The sequence below is a fragment of the Uranotaenia lowii genome, chromosome 3 (genome assembly GCF_029784155.1).
Source record: "Uranotaenia lowii strain MFRU-FL chromosome 3, ASM2978415v1, whole genome shotgun sequence".
Lineage (NCBI taxonomy): Eukaryota > Metazoa > Arthropoda > Insecta > Diptera > Culicidae > Uranotaenia > Uranotaenia lowii.
The window spans coordinates 318,364,541-318,381,806 of record NC_073693.1 but is presented as its reverse complement, the minus strand read 5'-3'; the positions used below and the strand labels follow the sequence as shown (position 1 = coordinate 318,381,806).

Genomic DNA, 17,266 nt, shown 5'->3' with positions numbered 1-17,266 from the left:
TGGCTTGCCAAACCAGATATTTCTTCGCGAACTTTGACAGTTTCATGTGCTTGAAAATATCTGCTACCTTTTCCCTTCCTTTTGCCGTATAAAACTCCTGTCCCGGAAGCTGCTTGTGGTCGGCTTTGGCGTAGGTTTCGTCGTCCATTACCACGCAGTCAAACTTTGTCAGCATCGTCGTGTTCAGCCTCCGGGATCGCGCTTTGGCCGTCGTATTTTGTTTATCATCGCGATTGGGAGTGACTACCTTCTTGTAAGTCGATAGTCCGGCTCGTTTTTTGGCTCGATGCACGGTTGTAGACGATACACCCAGCTTGTTTGCGGCATCTCGGAGAGAGAGGTTAGGGTTTTGCTTGAAACTACTGGCAACTCTCTTTGTCGTCTCAGCGGCCTCCGGTTTTCGATTTCCCCCCGATCCAGACTTCCTGGCTGTCGACAAACGTTCCCCAAACACTTTAATTACATTTGAAACAGTTGATTTGGCAACTTTTAGCAATTTTGCCAGCTTTGCGTGCGAGTAGCTCGGATTTTCGCGATGCGCGAGCAAAATTTTGATACGTAGCTCTTCTTCCTAGGACGGCATTTTGACAACTGAAGAGTGAATTCCAAAATCAAAATTCCAAAATCAAAATTGAAGTCTGGATCGGGGGGAAATCGGAAACCGGAAGCCGCTGGGACGACAAAGAGAGTTGCCGGTAGTTTCAAGCGAAACCCTAACCTCTCTCTCCGAGATGCCGCAAAGCTGGGTGTATCGTCTACAACCGTGCATCGAGCCAAAGAACGAGCCTGACTATCGACTTACAAGAAGGTAGTGACGATGATAAACAAAATACGACGGCCTAAGTGCGATTCCGGAGGCTGTACACGACGATGCTGACGAAGTTTGACTGCGTGGTAATGGACGACGAAACCTACGTCAAAGCTGACTACAAGCAGCTTCCGGGACAGGAGTTTTATACGGCAAAAGGAAGGGGAAAGGTAGCAGATAATTTCAAACACATAAAACTGTCAAAGTTCGCGAAGAAATATCTGGTTTGGCAAGCCATCTGTACCTGTGGCTTGAAAAGCAGCATTTTCATAGCTTCCGGGACCGTCAACCAAGAAATTTACTTGAAAGAGTGTTTGAATAAACGTCTGCTGCCTTTCCTGAAGAAACACGGTTGTTCCGTACTGTTTTGGCCGGATTTGGCATCTTGCCATTACGGTAAAAAGGCCATGGAGTGGTACGCCGCCAACAACGTGCAGGTGGTTCTCAAGGACAAGAACCCTCCCAACACGCCAGAGCTCCGCCCAATTGAGAAATACTATTGTCGGGCTATTGTCAAGCGGAACCTAAAGAAGACCAAAAAACTGCTAAGGACGAGCAGCAGTTCAAGGCAAACTGGCTTTCTCCGGCGAAGAAGGTGGACAAGGTGGCTGTACAAAATCTGATGGCAGGGGTTAAGCGTAAGGCCCGGCAATTCGGATTTGGAAAACAGAATATTATTCCTGAATTTTATACTAATTAAACTTGAAAAAGAAATTTAATTTGATTTTTTAAATAAACGATTTCACCGATTTACACGCGTTTTAACTTGACCAAATTTTGACCGTATCACCCTTTATTCGGATACTCCCTGAAGTTCTAGTCTTATCATATCTACTTTCTAGTTTCATTTGGTAGGATCCGAAGAACTCTACATCATGTCCCATGATGAAATCATCATTTATTTTGAATTTTGCGGTTTAGGTTTTTCTGTCTAGTGGTAGTACACTCACTCCTGGCTTTGTTCGACACTACTGTAACACTCTCAGCAGCGTATATACGGCTATGAGCTTGTCAGATTGGCTGGTTTTACCCGGACTCGCCCGGATATTTGATACACAATTCGGGAAAAGCTCGGCCCGGCCCGGATGTCCCGGAAAATAGGTCGAATTTATTCACTTTATTCGCAAAATCAAACATAAAACTCTAATCGAGCCTTTGAATTTTTTGTATCCAAAAACGAATAGTTTTGAGCAAATTTTATCAAATTAATCATTAACGGTTTTTGGGAAGCCTTAAATACGATTTAATCTGCTGATGGGTTTGATGATAAAAGAAATTTACAAGCGTTTTTCTTCCCTTAGCTTTTGTTGAAAAGTTCCTTGATTTTTCTCAAATTTGCCAGAATATTACCCGGATTTTGGGTTGAATATTTTTAAAACAAATGGCCGGATTTTTCCAGATTTTTTAGATCAAATAGCTCGGATTTGCTTGAACGTTGCAGGAAAAATTCTGGAAACCTTAGCTATGACCGATAGTTATGACAGTGCCCTTTCAAAGGCTGCTTCCGTACAACTGGCTGACAAATTAGTGGCCAGAAGCAACCCTCAATATACACTTGTCACGTCTGTTGCAACTTAGTCATTCCAAAAACTTTGTATACTCGATGCATCGATAGCACCAACGTGTCTCATGTCTCGATGTGTCTGAAAACGTCGCACCGGCAATTAATTAGACACATCGACCACCCAATTTTAATTTTTTTTTTCGACTTTCTCCTCCCTACATTACCTCAAACAGGTAATTGACGTTCAGGGTCAACAGCTGTATTTGGTTTACTTGAACTTTCTTTGTTAGTGCTTTGAAGAGTACGAAGATTATGTCACCTACTTGGTTGCTTCTAAACTTCTAGACATTCTGGACATCCAAATTAGTCAGGTTGTGATCGTAACAGCCGTAAGTTCTCGAGAGACTGACACGATCATTCTTGTCTTTTTTCTTTTCTTTGAAACTCTTTACTGTGTTCAAGAAAGGAAAAAAATTCTAGCACTCTAGCACATTGAGAGTTTCTATACAAAATGTTTGTTTTTATTCGGGTTATACTTCATACCGACACCGAGTAGTTGAAAAACTTTAACATTTATCTTTCTACAACCGAAACTGTAGAATTTTTGGAACATCTTGAACTTTGGAACGTTGACTTTAAAATCGATTGGCTTGAAGTTGAAGCATTCAGTAATCGTGCCAGGTCTCTTGCTGATTTTTTTTAAACACCTCAGTATTCAAACGTTTGAAGAAGTTGAAATTTTATTAGTACGCGCATAATTATATTTAAACAGAATTTTAAAATGTTATTTGTTAGAAGTTGAAATGGTTCTTTAGTTAAAATGAAAGTAATGGAGAATGGTGAAAAATATACAACTATGTGATAAATCAACAAATAAAAAATTACGAGAACAAAACATCTAAATAATATGGATAGTCATTAACAAGTCTATAAATAACGAAACAAATAGAAAAAGTAAAAAGGTTTTAACCAAACGTAAAGAAAGAAAGATAAAGTCCGATAGTAGATAGGTTCTAAGTAGGTACGACAGTACAAGTCCAGGTGGTTAACAGAATTAGCAAAATTCCGATGTCAAAACATTCTATACGCCCATGAAGTAGTACATAGGGACAGAAAACTGGCGGTGGTGGTGTGAAAAGTAAGTGGTCAAGTAGAAAGTAGGTAGTATGGGTAAAGGGGGTTCCGAAGAATACCTGTCAGCCGCCTCCTCGCTTCCTCCTATACTTCTATATTTATGCCTATTATCCCACCTAAAGGTAACCACCGAAACCGATGGCGGCGATGAGTTCTGGATCTCGATCATTGGTCCGGAACTGCCGCTGTTGCCTCCGTTGGCGGTCGCACCCGTTTGCGAGGTTAGTCCGCTGGCGTTCTGGTTGTTGAAGGTTGCCTTCGGAAGCGCTGGAAGAAGATTGAAGGATCAATTTTAGTCTATTGAAGAGAGATCTTTCTGTCTCTTACTGGTAGGATGATAAGTGTTAACTATCCGTAACGATTCCACGCATTTTCTCAGCTGTTGTTCAACCTCCAATTTGCTAATACCGTCTATCACAAATACGTCCACCATTTCGTCCGTCAAAAGTTGACAAGAATATCCTATATTGATGGCCGTTTCTATCGATAAACAGAAAAAAAACTCGAATAAACCTCGAGTGACTTCAACAACGGCAACAGCGACGAACCTTGCTTGTCCCCCGTCAGTACCCAGATCTTGATGCCGGCCATCTGTAGGTTGGCAATGGTCTGCGGCACCCCGTCCTGTAGTTTGTCCTCGATTGCCGTCACCCCGACCAGATTCATATCACACTCGATTTCATCGTAGATTGCTCCCAGTTTGTCGTCCCGACCGTCCATCGAAAGGGCGGCTTCTCGTTGCCGCAGCACCCACGATTCGAAAAACTCCTTCGTTAGCCTCCGCTCGGCCAGAACCAGGGTCCGGAGACCTTCGCCGGCGAATTTCTGTAATTCATTTTAAAAGTTAATTTGACGTTTTTTCATATTGAAGAAAAAATTACGTTTAAATGCTCTTGCGTTCTCGCTTTCAGATCCTGCTGATTTGGTCCTAACCTATCGTATATCACACTATCAGCTCCCTTACAATATAGGATTATGGAGTTATTGCGCCGCAATATCACTGACATTCGTTTCCTCACGTTATTAAAATCTAGAATACTTAACAACTCGTACTCCTGAAAATGAAAAAAAGTTGTGTTCAAAAGTTAAGTGGTAACGCGAAATTCACCTCTCATACCTCCATCTTTCCCATCACCTCGATGGTTATACTGTTGGGTGCTCTGGAGCGGAACACGAAGCCGAAATTTCGGGCCGCTGATACCAGAGCCGACTCGTCCGGACTTTGTGCTTGGTACTCGAGCCGCCCATTTTTCTCTTCCGGCATCACGGTGTGGCAGAGGGCCAGCAGCCGGAAGAAGTTGTGGGCGTGCTCCTCCTCGGCCCGGACCGCATCCAGCAGGCTCTGGTCGTACCACCGGAAGTCCTGCTCGTACTCGGCGTTGAACGAGAAGTCCACCGGCTCGGTGACCTGCGGGTGTGTGCGTTTGTAGGTGTGTTTGGAGGTGGTGGTTGGGGAAATCGAATGTTGAACGGTGTTGTGGTTGTGTTTGAGGATCAGAAAATAATAAAGATTTTTAACAGTTTTTACTTTGTATAACAGTTATATTACATAACAAAAAAACGTGCTTAATTTGCCTTTATATTAGCATTCGCTAGCTTTAAAACCATCAAATATACTTTATTTAGCGCTATCGGTTTTTAATAGGTAAACGGAACAGTAAAAAAAATCATATTCCTTCTAAACATACAATGTCTCTTCTGTTTTTTATACATCTAAGATTTATTCAATAACCCCTCAAAAGAAATATAAAATTGTCCTCATTGGAATCATGAGTTATTTATCACACTTAACTTTAGGTGAAGAAGACTTTCAGCTTTCTACATCTATTATTTCTGTACGTTTCTAAAGTCGAGGACCGCAAAACACAAGTGTTCAAAACTCTATAACAAATCTTGGAAATAAACCTTGAGCAAAACTATAGTGTCCTATTTATCCGAGATTTCTCGTGAGTAAAAAAAACCGGGAATTCTCTAATCCTTGGAAACGTTTAAAAAATCCAGAGAATTCCCGAAGCCAATTCAAAGTGCTGAATAACTAAAAATCAACACGATCTAAAAAGGATCAGATTGAGCAAGGAGATTGATGGCTTAGACTTAAACTTTTTCTTAAACTGGTTAATACATTGAATTTGCTAAACAAAATTTTTTCGTTCGAAAACATAGTGTAAAAGTGAAAATTGAAAGTGAAATCTATGAAACCAAACAACTTCAATAAAGAAACGCTACGAAAAGAATCTAAATGTTCTATTTTGCAACACTCATCATTTAAAATTTCCGTTTCGTAAAATGTTGACAGTAGCAAAATCATTAGACAAGAAAAGACATATTTTGAAAAATACGGTTAGTTATCTGATTTGTCAATTACTCGCTCATTTTCACCATCTTTCACTTCATCTAATTTTCTATCTGTCCATAAATTTTTATAATCTTGAAATGTTCTTCATTACTAAGGACAAAACTTTAAAAACACTATTTGGAACAAATGTTAGTCGAAATAATGGACGAAAAATTTATTGTACCGCGAAATGGATTGCATCGGAAATTCAAAATGTTAACACTAAATTAGGCCGGAACAGATTTCAAATCCTTCTTTTGTCACTTGGAGTTGGAACATCGGGGGGGCAGAGGGATAGTAAAAAATAAAGCGAAAAACAAATAAATTGGATAAATTGCACGGTATGTTGTATGCAACAAACTTGCATACTACATTATTGCACAAAGCCTATAAATCAAGTAATTTTGTATCGAAAAATCCAATGAAATCAAGAATACAAAAGGTGAAATAACTCCCATCTTCCACAATTTGTTTTTTGGTCTTGTGTTCTTCCGGATATTTGATTTTTTTTTCAAGATTTACATAAAATACTTCAAACTTTATTTATCCCTCCCCCCCCTTTGAGTATTTTGGAAATTTTTAAAAGGGGGGGGGATTGGTGACAAAAAAACAAATTTATATTTGTTCCAGCCTTATTGTCGAATTGTTATATACCGATCGCTAAAATTCCTGAATCAGCGATGGAAGCGGTTCCGTTTTTGGGTGATGGTTTCCCCCTAGTGCAAGGGAAATGACGCTAAAATTTCACCCACCTTTTGACAGATCTTACGGGTTCTTTTTAAGAAGATAATGAAAAACCTTTCACTTTCATCGCCCATGGAAACCAAATGACAGCTGCATTGAAACATCTCGCTCATTCGAAAATCGCAATCGTTTCTTTAATCGGATTCAGCTTGCCACTGAGTCAGTTTTGAACAAAAAAAAAACGCGTTTAGTTGTAGAGCAAAACCAAGAAATGTTTATCATACAGGCTTTGTTATATATCTCAATTGGCAAAGCAGTTGACTCCTGAGTCGATGTCCACGAGTACGAGTCCAATACTAAGCATCGAATAAATTTTTCAATAACTATATACCAACTATATCTTTGATATTAAGTCTTAAATAACACAAAGATGTTGAAACGAGCATAATAAAATCCAAAAAAAAAAAAATGATCGTCTGTTGTATTTATGTATTGTAGATTTTCAGTTCATCTCTGATGATTTTTGAATGAATGTTTTTATTTTCCTATGAATCGCTTTCCCAATTTGCAGAGTTTTTTTTCTGTTATAAAAATGACCGAAACAAGTTAGGGGTGTAAAAATTTTTGTTTTGTTTCGATTATAGTCGTTTTACTATAATCATGGCATTCGCGACTTTATCAACGTTGCAGTTGGCGGATCGTTATTGAAAAACTGTGTTCGATGTTTACTCTTGGGCTCGAACTCGCGGACATCTGCTCAGGAGACAACAGACTTGCCAACTGAGCTATATCACAAGCCTATAAAAATTTATTAATTTAATGTTTTCCATACAAACTTGCAGAGGTCCAAGCAGAGTAGTCTAGGGTTACCATATCCTACAGAGCCAAAACAATTTTTTTGATAGAATTAGGTTTTGCATTCCAAAATCAGATTTTTAAGATGTCGTCTATTTGTTGCAAGTTTTGTGACTGACATAACAATTATAAACTTTCTTTTTAAATATTTTATTCTATAAAAAATATTTTTTCAGCTTTTATATTGCGATTTTCAAAAATGGAAGAGTGACCATTTCAGTTCTCGAGGCTTCTAGTGTTCAATGGGAGTGCTGAAGATTACAAAAATTAGTAATTGTAAAATAAAGATGTAATTCGTTCATATTTTTTAGATTATTTAGAGTTGTTTCTACATTATTTTTTATCACATGGAAAATAAATTCTAGTTTAAGGAAAACCAAATGAAAATCCAAGTATTTTATACGGATTTAAAAAAAATTCTCAAAATTCCTCCCAGGAAAAGTTAAACATTTTACATATATATTGATTTTAAAATATTTGATAAAATTTATATAAGTATGGTTTTAACATTTAGAGAATTACTGTTTATGACCAAACATTTAGAACTTCTGTGGAGTGGAGACAGCATTTGAATAGGATGCGTAGTGAAAACGTTATTCTTTTCCAACTTTTCATAAATGCGAAATTCTACCAGAAATAATAAAAATGTGGTTAAGTGTCTGATCAAGTTTTTGTGATGTATTTTGAATTCAAAATAGATATTTTAAAAAACGAACAGTAAAATTTTGAGCCCCATTTAGCCGCCAAAAAAGTAGGGGAGAGTGGGGTATCGTGGGCCATGGGGAAACGTGGGCCACTTTTAATATTTCAGATGTGTGTTGAGATAAAAATCTAAAACCAACTGTCATCGTCGTCGCTTTGCGTGAGCATATATTTCTATACGTTGTTGACTCTAATACGCATCATATGCTTCTTTAATTTATCAAGCTAAAAAAAGTTAGAAAAATTTACTTACATAATTTAAAAAAACATCCACTAATTTCATCGATGGGGAACCTAAAGTGCATAACAAAAATATGCTCATACGCTTATGATCTTTCACGTGGAAAAGGAATTTTTGATGAAACATCAATAACTCACACAAACGCTACCAATTTACAAATCATAGCTTGTGGGGAATCGTGGGCCACACATCTTGAACCACCTATATTTTTATGTTTTTATACACATTCAGAACTTAAAATACGTTTTTCCTATCTGTACAATTTTCTTATGCCAAATGAAGAGTTATGAAAAATATTTTGTCCCTCCTATATAAGGAATTTCACCAAAACGTTCGCGAGCCAGGTTTTGGAATCTATTCGATCATACACAGCTCTCTTTTTTATTTCATCATCTGAAATTGCTTTAAAATAACGAAATGAATTAGGAAATCACAGTTTTGGGTCAACTCATAAACTTTGCATGTTATGTGGTCAATTTGGATTTGGTGGCCCACGATTCCCCACCATTTTTAAAAATCCAAAAAATATTGTTTTTTTCAAACAGTCAGAATTTGGGGAAAATAACTTATAAAAATTTAAAAAAAATACCTTATGATACCTTGAAAATGTAAAAAACCATGTCATTTTTTCTTTTCATTTTATCTTTTATCATAAAGAAGTTATGGAACAACGAAAAAAAGTGGCCCATGATTCCCCACTCTCCCATACATAAAAAAATTGTGTTCCGGAATTGAACCCTAGGGGCGCTAAACTTGTAACTCCCAAAAAGCCTCATTCCATTTTATAGCACATTTGGTCTAGAGTTGATCAGTTGGCCACTAATTTCCCGAGGTGTGATTTTGCTGTTCGAAATTATCCATGTGTATCAAATTTGATAGGAATCACTGGAAAAAATGATCGATATGTGTCATATACTGCATCGATTTACTATGGAAGCCCTCTTTACCGTGGTGGGAGGGGTCTTTTTATACAATGCTACTGTGAAAAAAATAAATACAAGTGTACCGAGATTGATTAAATCACGTAAAAGATGATCAGTTATGAGTTGATCAAAATTTAAATCGATTTTATATAGCACCCCCTCTTTTCCGAGATGGGAGGGATATATCAGAAATAATTTTCAGTCCAAAATCCCGTTATAAAGCTATAAGTATAAGTAACTGGTTAGCCTCAGCCATAACCTCTTGCCTAGCCAAGCGAGTAGTTTTGGGATCATTTTTCAATTTCTCAAACCCTGGGGTCTAAAATGCATCGTTTTAGTTCAAAACTCATCCGAGATTTTTTGCAGAATATTCAAGTAACGAGTAAATTTTGACTTTCAGATTTGTATGGGAAAATTGAATATTTATTATTGTACTGAAAAATTGACATCATTTTTGTTTATTCTGTGAAACCGAGCCTTCTAATGGTTTTTGTGCCAATTTGTAAATTTTTAAAAGAATGTTTTTTGGCATTGAATTGATTGATTCTCAATGCCAAAAGACATACCCCTAGACAGTTATTAGTTTTAAACGAAAAACTCTTTCTACTCCATGGAGAATTATATTCAAATTTTTGTTGGAATCAAAATGTAGCTAAACTTTCCTACAAGAAACTGAACAAATTTTAAAATTTTCAAAACATCTGGATAGGATTGTCTAAAACTCAATGCATTTCTTAATATGTATAAGAATGAGGAAATTATGTCTCATATGCGCCCTTTTCGAAAATTGCTCATAAGCACTCATGGTTTGAGATAAGGGCTGAGGCCTTTTTCAAGGTGATGTTCGTGCCGGACTGCCAATATATCCTTATACTATCTTTCACGAAAATCGAATCAACCAATGACACGAATAAACTGCTGCATATGGATAAACACGCCAGCTAGTTTCCAACGAATAATGGCTCCTACCCAACATACAGTGCAAGAGCGCCATTTGAAAAGATGTAACAAAAATCAATAACTTTATTTTGTAATTTGCCAACTTTTAATAAACGCATTTTAGAGGTTCACTGTCTTTTTTTTAAAATACTTACACCGTCTTAGCTGATTTAGGCTTTACAGACTGAATAAATGACGTGGACAACTTAAGATTAATATTTAAGGGGGGGGGGGCAACGTTTTTATTTAAATTTAAAAAAAAAATTATGAAATTTTTATGGCTGTTTGAAGTACAAACTACGATTTTTCACGAAAAAATCCGCCATTTTTTATCTGTAAAATCTCCCCAAAGTAAAAAAAAAGAAAAACGTAGGGGTCTGGTATTTTATATGTAGAAATTATGTTCCAAATTTGAAAAGAATCGGATAAGTAGTTTTCAAATGACGATGTCCACGGACTTTAAAAACGTGCTTTCGAGAAAAACGCGTTTGAAGTTTCTGCTCTTGTTTTCTTGCAGTATTAGATAGGAGGAGATAAAGGCCTATAACTTCTACAGTTTTGCTTCAATTGACTTGAAAATTTGTCACAACATTCTTGAAATGTTTTACAATAAGAAAATAAAAAAATGAAAAAAAACGATTTTTTGAAAGTGTTAAAAGCCTACCCCCCCCCCCCCCCCGCTTAACACCAATACCGAGATGGGAATCGAACCCATGCCATCAGTGGACCAGCGATTACTGTCTTACCATGCTAACCACTGGACCACCGAGACTTACGGTCTTCGGCAAAGTTGTTCTTTGAATCTTCAGCAATAAGATGCAGCTCAAAGAATTTGAGTTGAGTGCAACAATGAGGCTGTGGGATTTTTTTCAACGCAAAAATTTCTTCCATACTAATTTTCATACAAATTTTAAATTTTTTGCTACAGCCCATTTCTAGAGCTACCAAAATTTGCAAAATTATTATTGGGCCAGGAAATGCAGTTTTCGGGTGAAATATTTGTCATAGCTTAGGCTTCAAGAAAAACTGTTTTCGAAAGAAATCGGCCGAAGAGGACCAAAGTTATTCATGAAAAACTGTATTTTCATGTTCCTCCAAACTGTCTCAAAATCCCATACAAACTTTAGGCTCGTTGAGCGACCCCTTCTTGTGATCCGATCTAGCCCAAATTTGGCATGAGATCTTGTACTAGGCCTAGGATCAATTTAAGCCTGCAGCGCATAACATTTCAGAAGCCTGAAATTTTCCATACAAATTTGGAGCGGTCATGCATCTATCATTTTCCAAACTTTTTGCGCGGTTTTAAGAAACAAGACACGACCAAAATGCCATTATCCAATGGTAGAAAAAAAAGTATTCTGCCCTTCTATGCATATGAGTCCCTTATCATTTTTTTAGCTATCTATGGAAAACGTTTTCTTTCATCCTAAATTATCCTCAATTTGCATTTTTTTAACACATAAGGTTCATATGCATGGAAGGGCAGGATTCCTGTCTAAAGTAATCAGATCTACGGACTCCCTTGTAGATATACGAATTTCTGTGGAACTGTGGGTCGATATTTTAAATTTATGGATTTTATCATTTCCAACGAAATTTAGGAAAATAACGCGTGTGGGGAGATGAAACACAAGCTGCTTCTGACTGTCAAAAAAGAAGGTTATCGAGTACCGTTTTACCTAGGATCGGTTTATTTTCAGTTTTTCGTCAAATCTGTTAAGTGATGTTCAATGCGGCAAAGCTGTCCTATTTTAAGCGTGGTCAGTGGAAACTGATTTGCGTTCCACATAGAACGGATCGACGGAGATATTATGGAGTTGGTATATCATACGATTAGGATAACATATCAGCATGTCTACCCTAAGTAAGTTTTTTAACGTTACTCGTATTATTCTACGGTTTTCTAGGCTGGTTCAAATCTGATGAATGGGTATCAAGCCTTATGTCAAGGAATAATATTAACCCTCAAGGGTTTGAATCCGGAATAAGAATATCGCTTTTTTAACCACACCTTAACATTTACATATGTATGTACATATGTAATTGTATTTATTTGTTGCGTGGCAAATTTGAGTCTTCAATTACATATTTATATTTAGAGGGTAGGGACCTCACGCTCTATTCACTATGAACTACAGATATTAAACAAACGTTTCTTTTTTAATTTTAATGTACCGACAGAAAGTTCCAATTCATTGAGAAGAAAAAAAAAATGGTTGTGAACACTTACTTAAAAATTTAATTCAAGTGCCGAAAATGTTGGTCTCAAATGGTCTACTTTACAGACTATGATCTAATAACCCTTGCTCTATTTGCTGTTCGGCCTAATGACACAATCTCTATCGGGGCCCTCAATCTCACGATAGATGTTACAATTGTACATTGACTGAGCTTTAGAGGGTGAAAAAGGATGAAGGTTTGATTTGATGTAAATATATTTTTTTCTATCTAAATATGAAGATCCCAAAAGAACTTCTCTGAAATATGCTTTTTATGCATGTTTGCTGTGAACTAGCGTTTTGAGTAAATTTTGGAAAATCAATGACCTCATACTATTTTTTTTTTCATGCCTACCTAACTATTTAAAACCTTCTTTGTCGCCTACAACAACAGTGGTATTTAAAAAATATAAAATCAACACAATAAAATGTATAGTGTTTATAGAAGCATTTTTAAAACATTATCTACGAGTCAAAACTACTCAAGCATTAAAAAGTTGTAGCAACAAAAAACGCACACAAGCACCCAAACAATACAATGAAGAAAGCCGAACACGAACATCAAAAACTCAAAGTGTATTAGCTAGATACTAGGACCCGGTTCATGCATACATGCACTCCTTGCGCATTGCTCCCGCCAGGTGGCTCAGTAGTCGTCGATATTGTGGTGGTAGTGGAGGTCGTCGTCGTCGTGGTGGTGGTGTTATTGTCGAAGAACATCACCGTCGCCGATGGCCGAATGCCATCGGAAATCTTGGAATAGGTCGTCGCCGCCGTATAATTCGGCGGTGTTGATGACGAAGTTTTTTTTTGAGTCGGTGTTTTGGTTGGAATTTGTTGGTAGTAGTGATGCCGGCTGGAGCCTGATCCAGGTGCCGCTGTGCTAGTAGTTATCGTTCCGTTGCTGTCGTCGTGCTGACTGAATCTAACGTGCAGTGATTGGTTGTGTTTCTTGGCGGCAGAAGTGTTGCTAGTGGTGGTGCTACTATTGGTGAAGTATCGAGTAGGGCTGCCAGTATAGTTCGCGCATTGTTCATACGGCAGCTGATAGTCGTTGTAATCACTCAGGACGGGTTTGAGCGTGGTAGTACTTGCACTAGTTGTATCGGAGTGTATGGAGGACAAGGTGTTGGTGTTGGTGGCAAAGCCGGGACTAGATTGCGGTGAGCTGCGACCCGGTGGTTCTTCAGCGGTTAGTAAAAGCGTTTTGTTACTGGTGTTGTTGTATGTGGGCTACAGAGTTTGATCGCGCGATAGTGAAAAGTTGGTGTTTTTGACGGTGGAGAGCATTGGTTAAAAAATGAAAGTTTTAACAATTCATTCAAAGATAAAACAATGGTTGGATGATTTTGGCTTAAAAAACTTTTGGTTTTTCAATCAAATTTCTTCTTTCAAAAATAAGAAAAAAAATCACTCATTCAGTTTCAGTCAAAATCAAAAAAAAACGATGTCTTAAAAAAGTGAATTTCATTAAAGACTCGAGTTCTTCCTTAATTCCTTAATTTATCTATCAATGTGTTTTGGATCAGTTCATAAAGAATATAGCGAAGATAGGATCATTCAACTTACTGGAATTATTTAAACAAATAAGAGTTCATCTTTTCAAAACAATTAATTTGAATTACAATTGAAGTAGAATGCAAAAAAAAATACAGTTAGCATGAGCAGACAGAACATTTGATTTTCCCAAAGTAGGAAATATCAAATTACACAAACACCCACACAAAAAGATCGACAAAACACAAACATGAGCCTTGATTGTTGGTGTGTTAAAAAGATTATTTAAAAAAAACCGTGTTAGGACCTTAGTATCAATCCAAACCGGAAAAGCAAACCGAACTAAAAAAAACTTACCTCAGTCACCTCGACGGTTTCGCCGGTCCGCGAATCGACCACGTCCCCGTACGATCGCCCACCTATGCTGCACTTGTTGAACGTCATAATGTTCTGCGTCAGCGTGCCCGTTTTGTCGGAAAAGATGTACTGAATCTGTCCGAGTTCCTCGTTAAGCGTAGTCGTTCGCGCCTTGGCGTGCGTTTTACTCTTATCGTAGTACATCTTCTCGTCCCAGTTGATTAGGAATGATTGCACGAAACGTATCACCTGAAAGAAAAATTATTTTTTGTATTTATGCTAAAAATTGAAATTTCTGGCAACACCTACCTCCACCGATACGTAGAGGGAGATTGGCACCACTGTGTTCAGTACTATTGCGTAGGAAAAAAAGACTAGACAGCCGATGATGGTAGCACCCTGTAGATAATCCTTTGGAATTATGTTTTCCCATGGCAGATAGATCTGAAAAAATTATAAATTAAATTATTGATATCAATTCAATAAGTGTGAACATAAATAGATATCTGTTATCAATTCAATCAGAAACATATTTGAAGTGGATACTCACTTGAAATTTATAGCCTACTATCGCTTCCCATATTGCGGACGCTATCGTGCAGAATCCACAGATGGATAACAGAAAAAATACTATCTGCAAATAGAAGAAAAGCAGTACGGAAGTTAGTTAGATTTTTGAAGTGAACACATGTTTTCTTGTGGTTGCAAGCAATTATCATATTTCGTTGACGTAGGCTGCAACCGCGTTCAACCATATTTCGTTTACTGGTGAATTGTACAAATAAGCCAAAATGTATCGTAATTGATAACGTCAAGAATTCGAAACCCAGCTATTGTGCCAGATTTCCGTATTTTGAGGTAGTCAAACGGCATCTTTGGCATCGTTCGTGGGCCTTCGAGAAGGCCTTGTTCTCCCTAGTTACACATTTTAATTCCTTCGGTTTTATTGAAAACTATCATTGTTCTACGGAGGTTAATTCAATTTATCTAAATTTTATTATAGTTTTGTAAAACCTCTGGGAAATACTTGATGTATTTTAATTTATTATTTTAGAACAGCGCTGAAATTACAGCTTAAAGTTCGTAAAGCTTTAAAAAACATGTCTGAATGCAGTTTAGAGAGCTCTGTGAAAGTTAAAATTAGACACATACTTTTCTGTTTGCTTCAAAGCTTTGTTGCCTGTTTTGTCAAAGCCCTCTATACTACAATTGAAAAAGTTTTTATAAAATCGAAAGACAGTCTTCAAATATGACAATAGAGTGTTGCTGTTTCTGATTGAGAACGCCAAAAAAACTCATCGTTGGGCGAATCACAAATGATGTGCGAAAAAGTTATTTTGTAAAAAAATGGGTTAAAATGTCGAAGAATGCGAAGTTTTCGGTGTTTTAAATAATTCAAGTGTTTAGAGAAATTCATTTTTTAAGATCTACAGGAATTTGTATGGAAAAACAGATCAAGAAACCGGAATAAAGAAGATGCTGCTACTGTATTTGAAAAAAAAAACCAGAAAAATAGCTTATAGTCATCACACACAACACAGCAAAAAAAAAATAAAAAAGCTAAATCGAGCGAAGATAATAAATAAAACTTCAAACGCCTTTCAAAGATATATTGTTTAAAAAATTCTAATATATAAAAAATCACAAAGTTCATACAGATGACGATTAGACTGTTGCCAAAATTGACACGATTTGGCATTATAGTTCGCAAAGCAATCAATTTTGTATCGAATTTTGAATACGGCAAATGCGCCAACATCACTGTTTCGATGCGTTCAAAGTTTTATAGCTCCATAAGCTCTCAGCAAAAATGTTGTTTTGTTTTCTTGATTTCTCGAAAACAAAATATCCTTTAGTTATCTTTCAACAATCAAAATGTAGGTCTTCGAACGTACTCTCTCACTCGACTAACAATTCGATTTGTTTACGTTTGGCGCATTCACCCTTTTCAGAAATTCTTTACGGAATTAGTTAGGATTAAAGTATTTGATGAAAACTCAGTTTTTATGTTTCTTCGGAACAAAATGTTTCAGAATTATTTTCGCACTTAAGTCCTTTTCATGCAAGTCCTTTTCACACGTAGTCAGATTTAGTTTAAATTTGGCAATTTCACGTACGTGTTAATTAAATCGAATTTGGTAAATTAAATAAAAAATATTTTTAGCACTAAACGTACCGGAGGGGCCCAAATGACATCTTTTGAACTTCAAATCACTATAACTCCTATCGAAATTTATTTTTTTTGCAAAGTTTTCATCTTGACTATTTTTATTTTGAAATTTCACGTATTTTTTCATTAAAATATTTATTTATTTATTTATTTTTTTTTTTTTCGCATGTTTTTCAACATCGATTTTCTTTTATCTAGTCCCTGAAATTTAATCTAAGTTGGATTCATTTCTCTACAAAAAAAAGTTTCGCTGACTGAATGTTTGAGTCAAGACCCATCTTTGGGTCGCAATTTAAAAATAGAAATAAGGCGGTGCCAAACACCGAAATTGGCTGGATATCCAAATACGGCAAACACATCATTTCTCATCATAACTGACAACCCGTGCAGGATATGAGAAGGCAATGCAAATCTTGCCGTGCTTAAAAATGTCCAAACTTGATTCCAACTACCGTAAGATGAAATGATGGGAATAGAAATAGACCAAGAAAAATGATTATGATCACATGAGAGAACTATTCCCTTCATTCCGATAGACATCGACACTCAACAAGTATAATATTCATACGCCAGGTTGGTCTCCTGTAGTAGAATGTTAATACATGGGCCCCGGAGAGGCGCAAGATGTGGGTTCAAGTCTCACCGGGAGACAAGGCGAATTTTTTTCGCATGTTTTTCAACATCGATTTTCTCTTATCTAGTCCCTGAAATTTAATCTAAGTTGGATTCATTTCTCTACAAAAAAAAAAAAAATATTTATTTATGTTTGTAGATTTCGAAAAACGTATGTGGTATCGTATACCTAATTATACCTTTTCTGCTAAAACTCTCTTGTTTCTCAACCGATGTTTACAAAATTTATAGTTTTGGAACAAACCTTTTTCCGTTAAAACTCTCT

The 17,266-nt window shown here is 36.8% G+C and overlaps 1 protein-coding gene across 5 annotated transcripts in view; it reads right to left on the bottom strand.

Moving 5' to 3' along the window:
* Positions 1-3,202: 3,202 nt before the first annotated feature.
* LOC129751783 (phospholipid-transporting ATPase ID-like) overlaps positions 3,203-17,266 on the bottom strand; it is a 143,043-nt gene continuing 128,979 nt past the window's right edge. For 2 of the 5 annotated variants that reach the window (XM_055747490.1, XM_055747492.1), the window contains exons 6-14: positions 14,749-14,832; positions 14,508-14,642; positions 14,199-14,447; positions 12,957-13,577; positions 4,564-4,854; positions 4,328-4,501; positions 3,995-4,271; positions 3,774-3,926; positions 3,203-3,713 (exon numbers count right to left, since the gene is read on the bottom strand). In XM_055747490.1, the coding sequence (XP_055603465.1) occupies positions 3,394-3,713; positions 3,774-3,926; positions 3,995-4,271; positions 4,328-4,501; positions 4,564-4,854; positions 12,957-13,577; positions 14,199-14,447; positions 14,508-14,642; positions 14,749-14,832 (2,304 nt within the window). In that variant the 3' untranslated portion in view covers positions 3,203-3,393. The remainder of the gene's footprint in view (positions 3,714-3,773; positions 3,927-3,994; positions 4,272-4,327; positions 4,502-4,563; positions 4,855-12,956; positions 13,578-14,198; positions 14,448-14,507; positions 14,643-14,748; positions 14,833-17,266) is intronic. The other 3 variants (XM_055747493.1, XM_055747495.1, XM_055747494.1) reach the window with 3 other exon arrangements.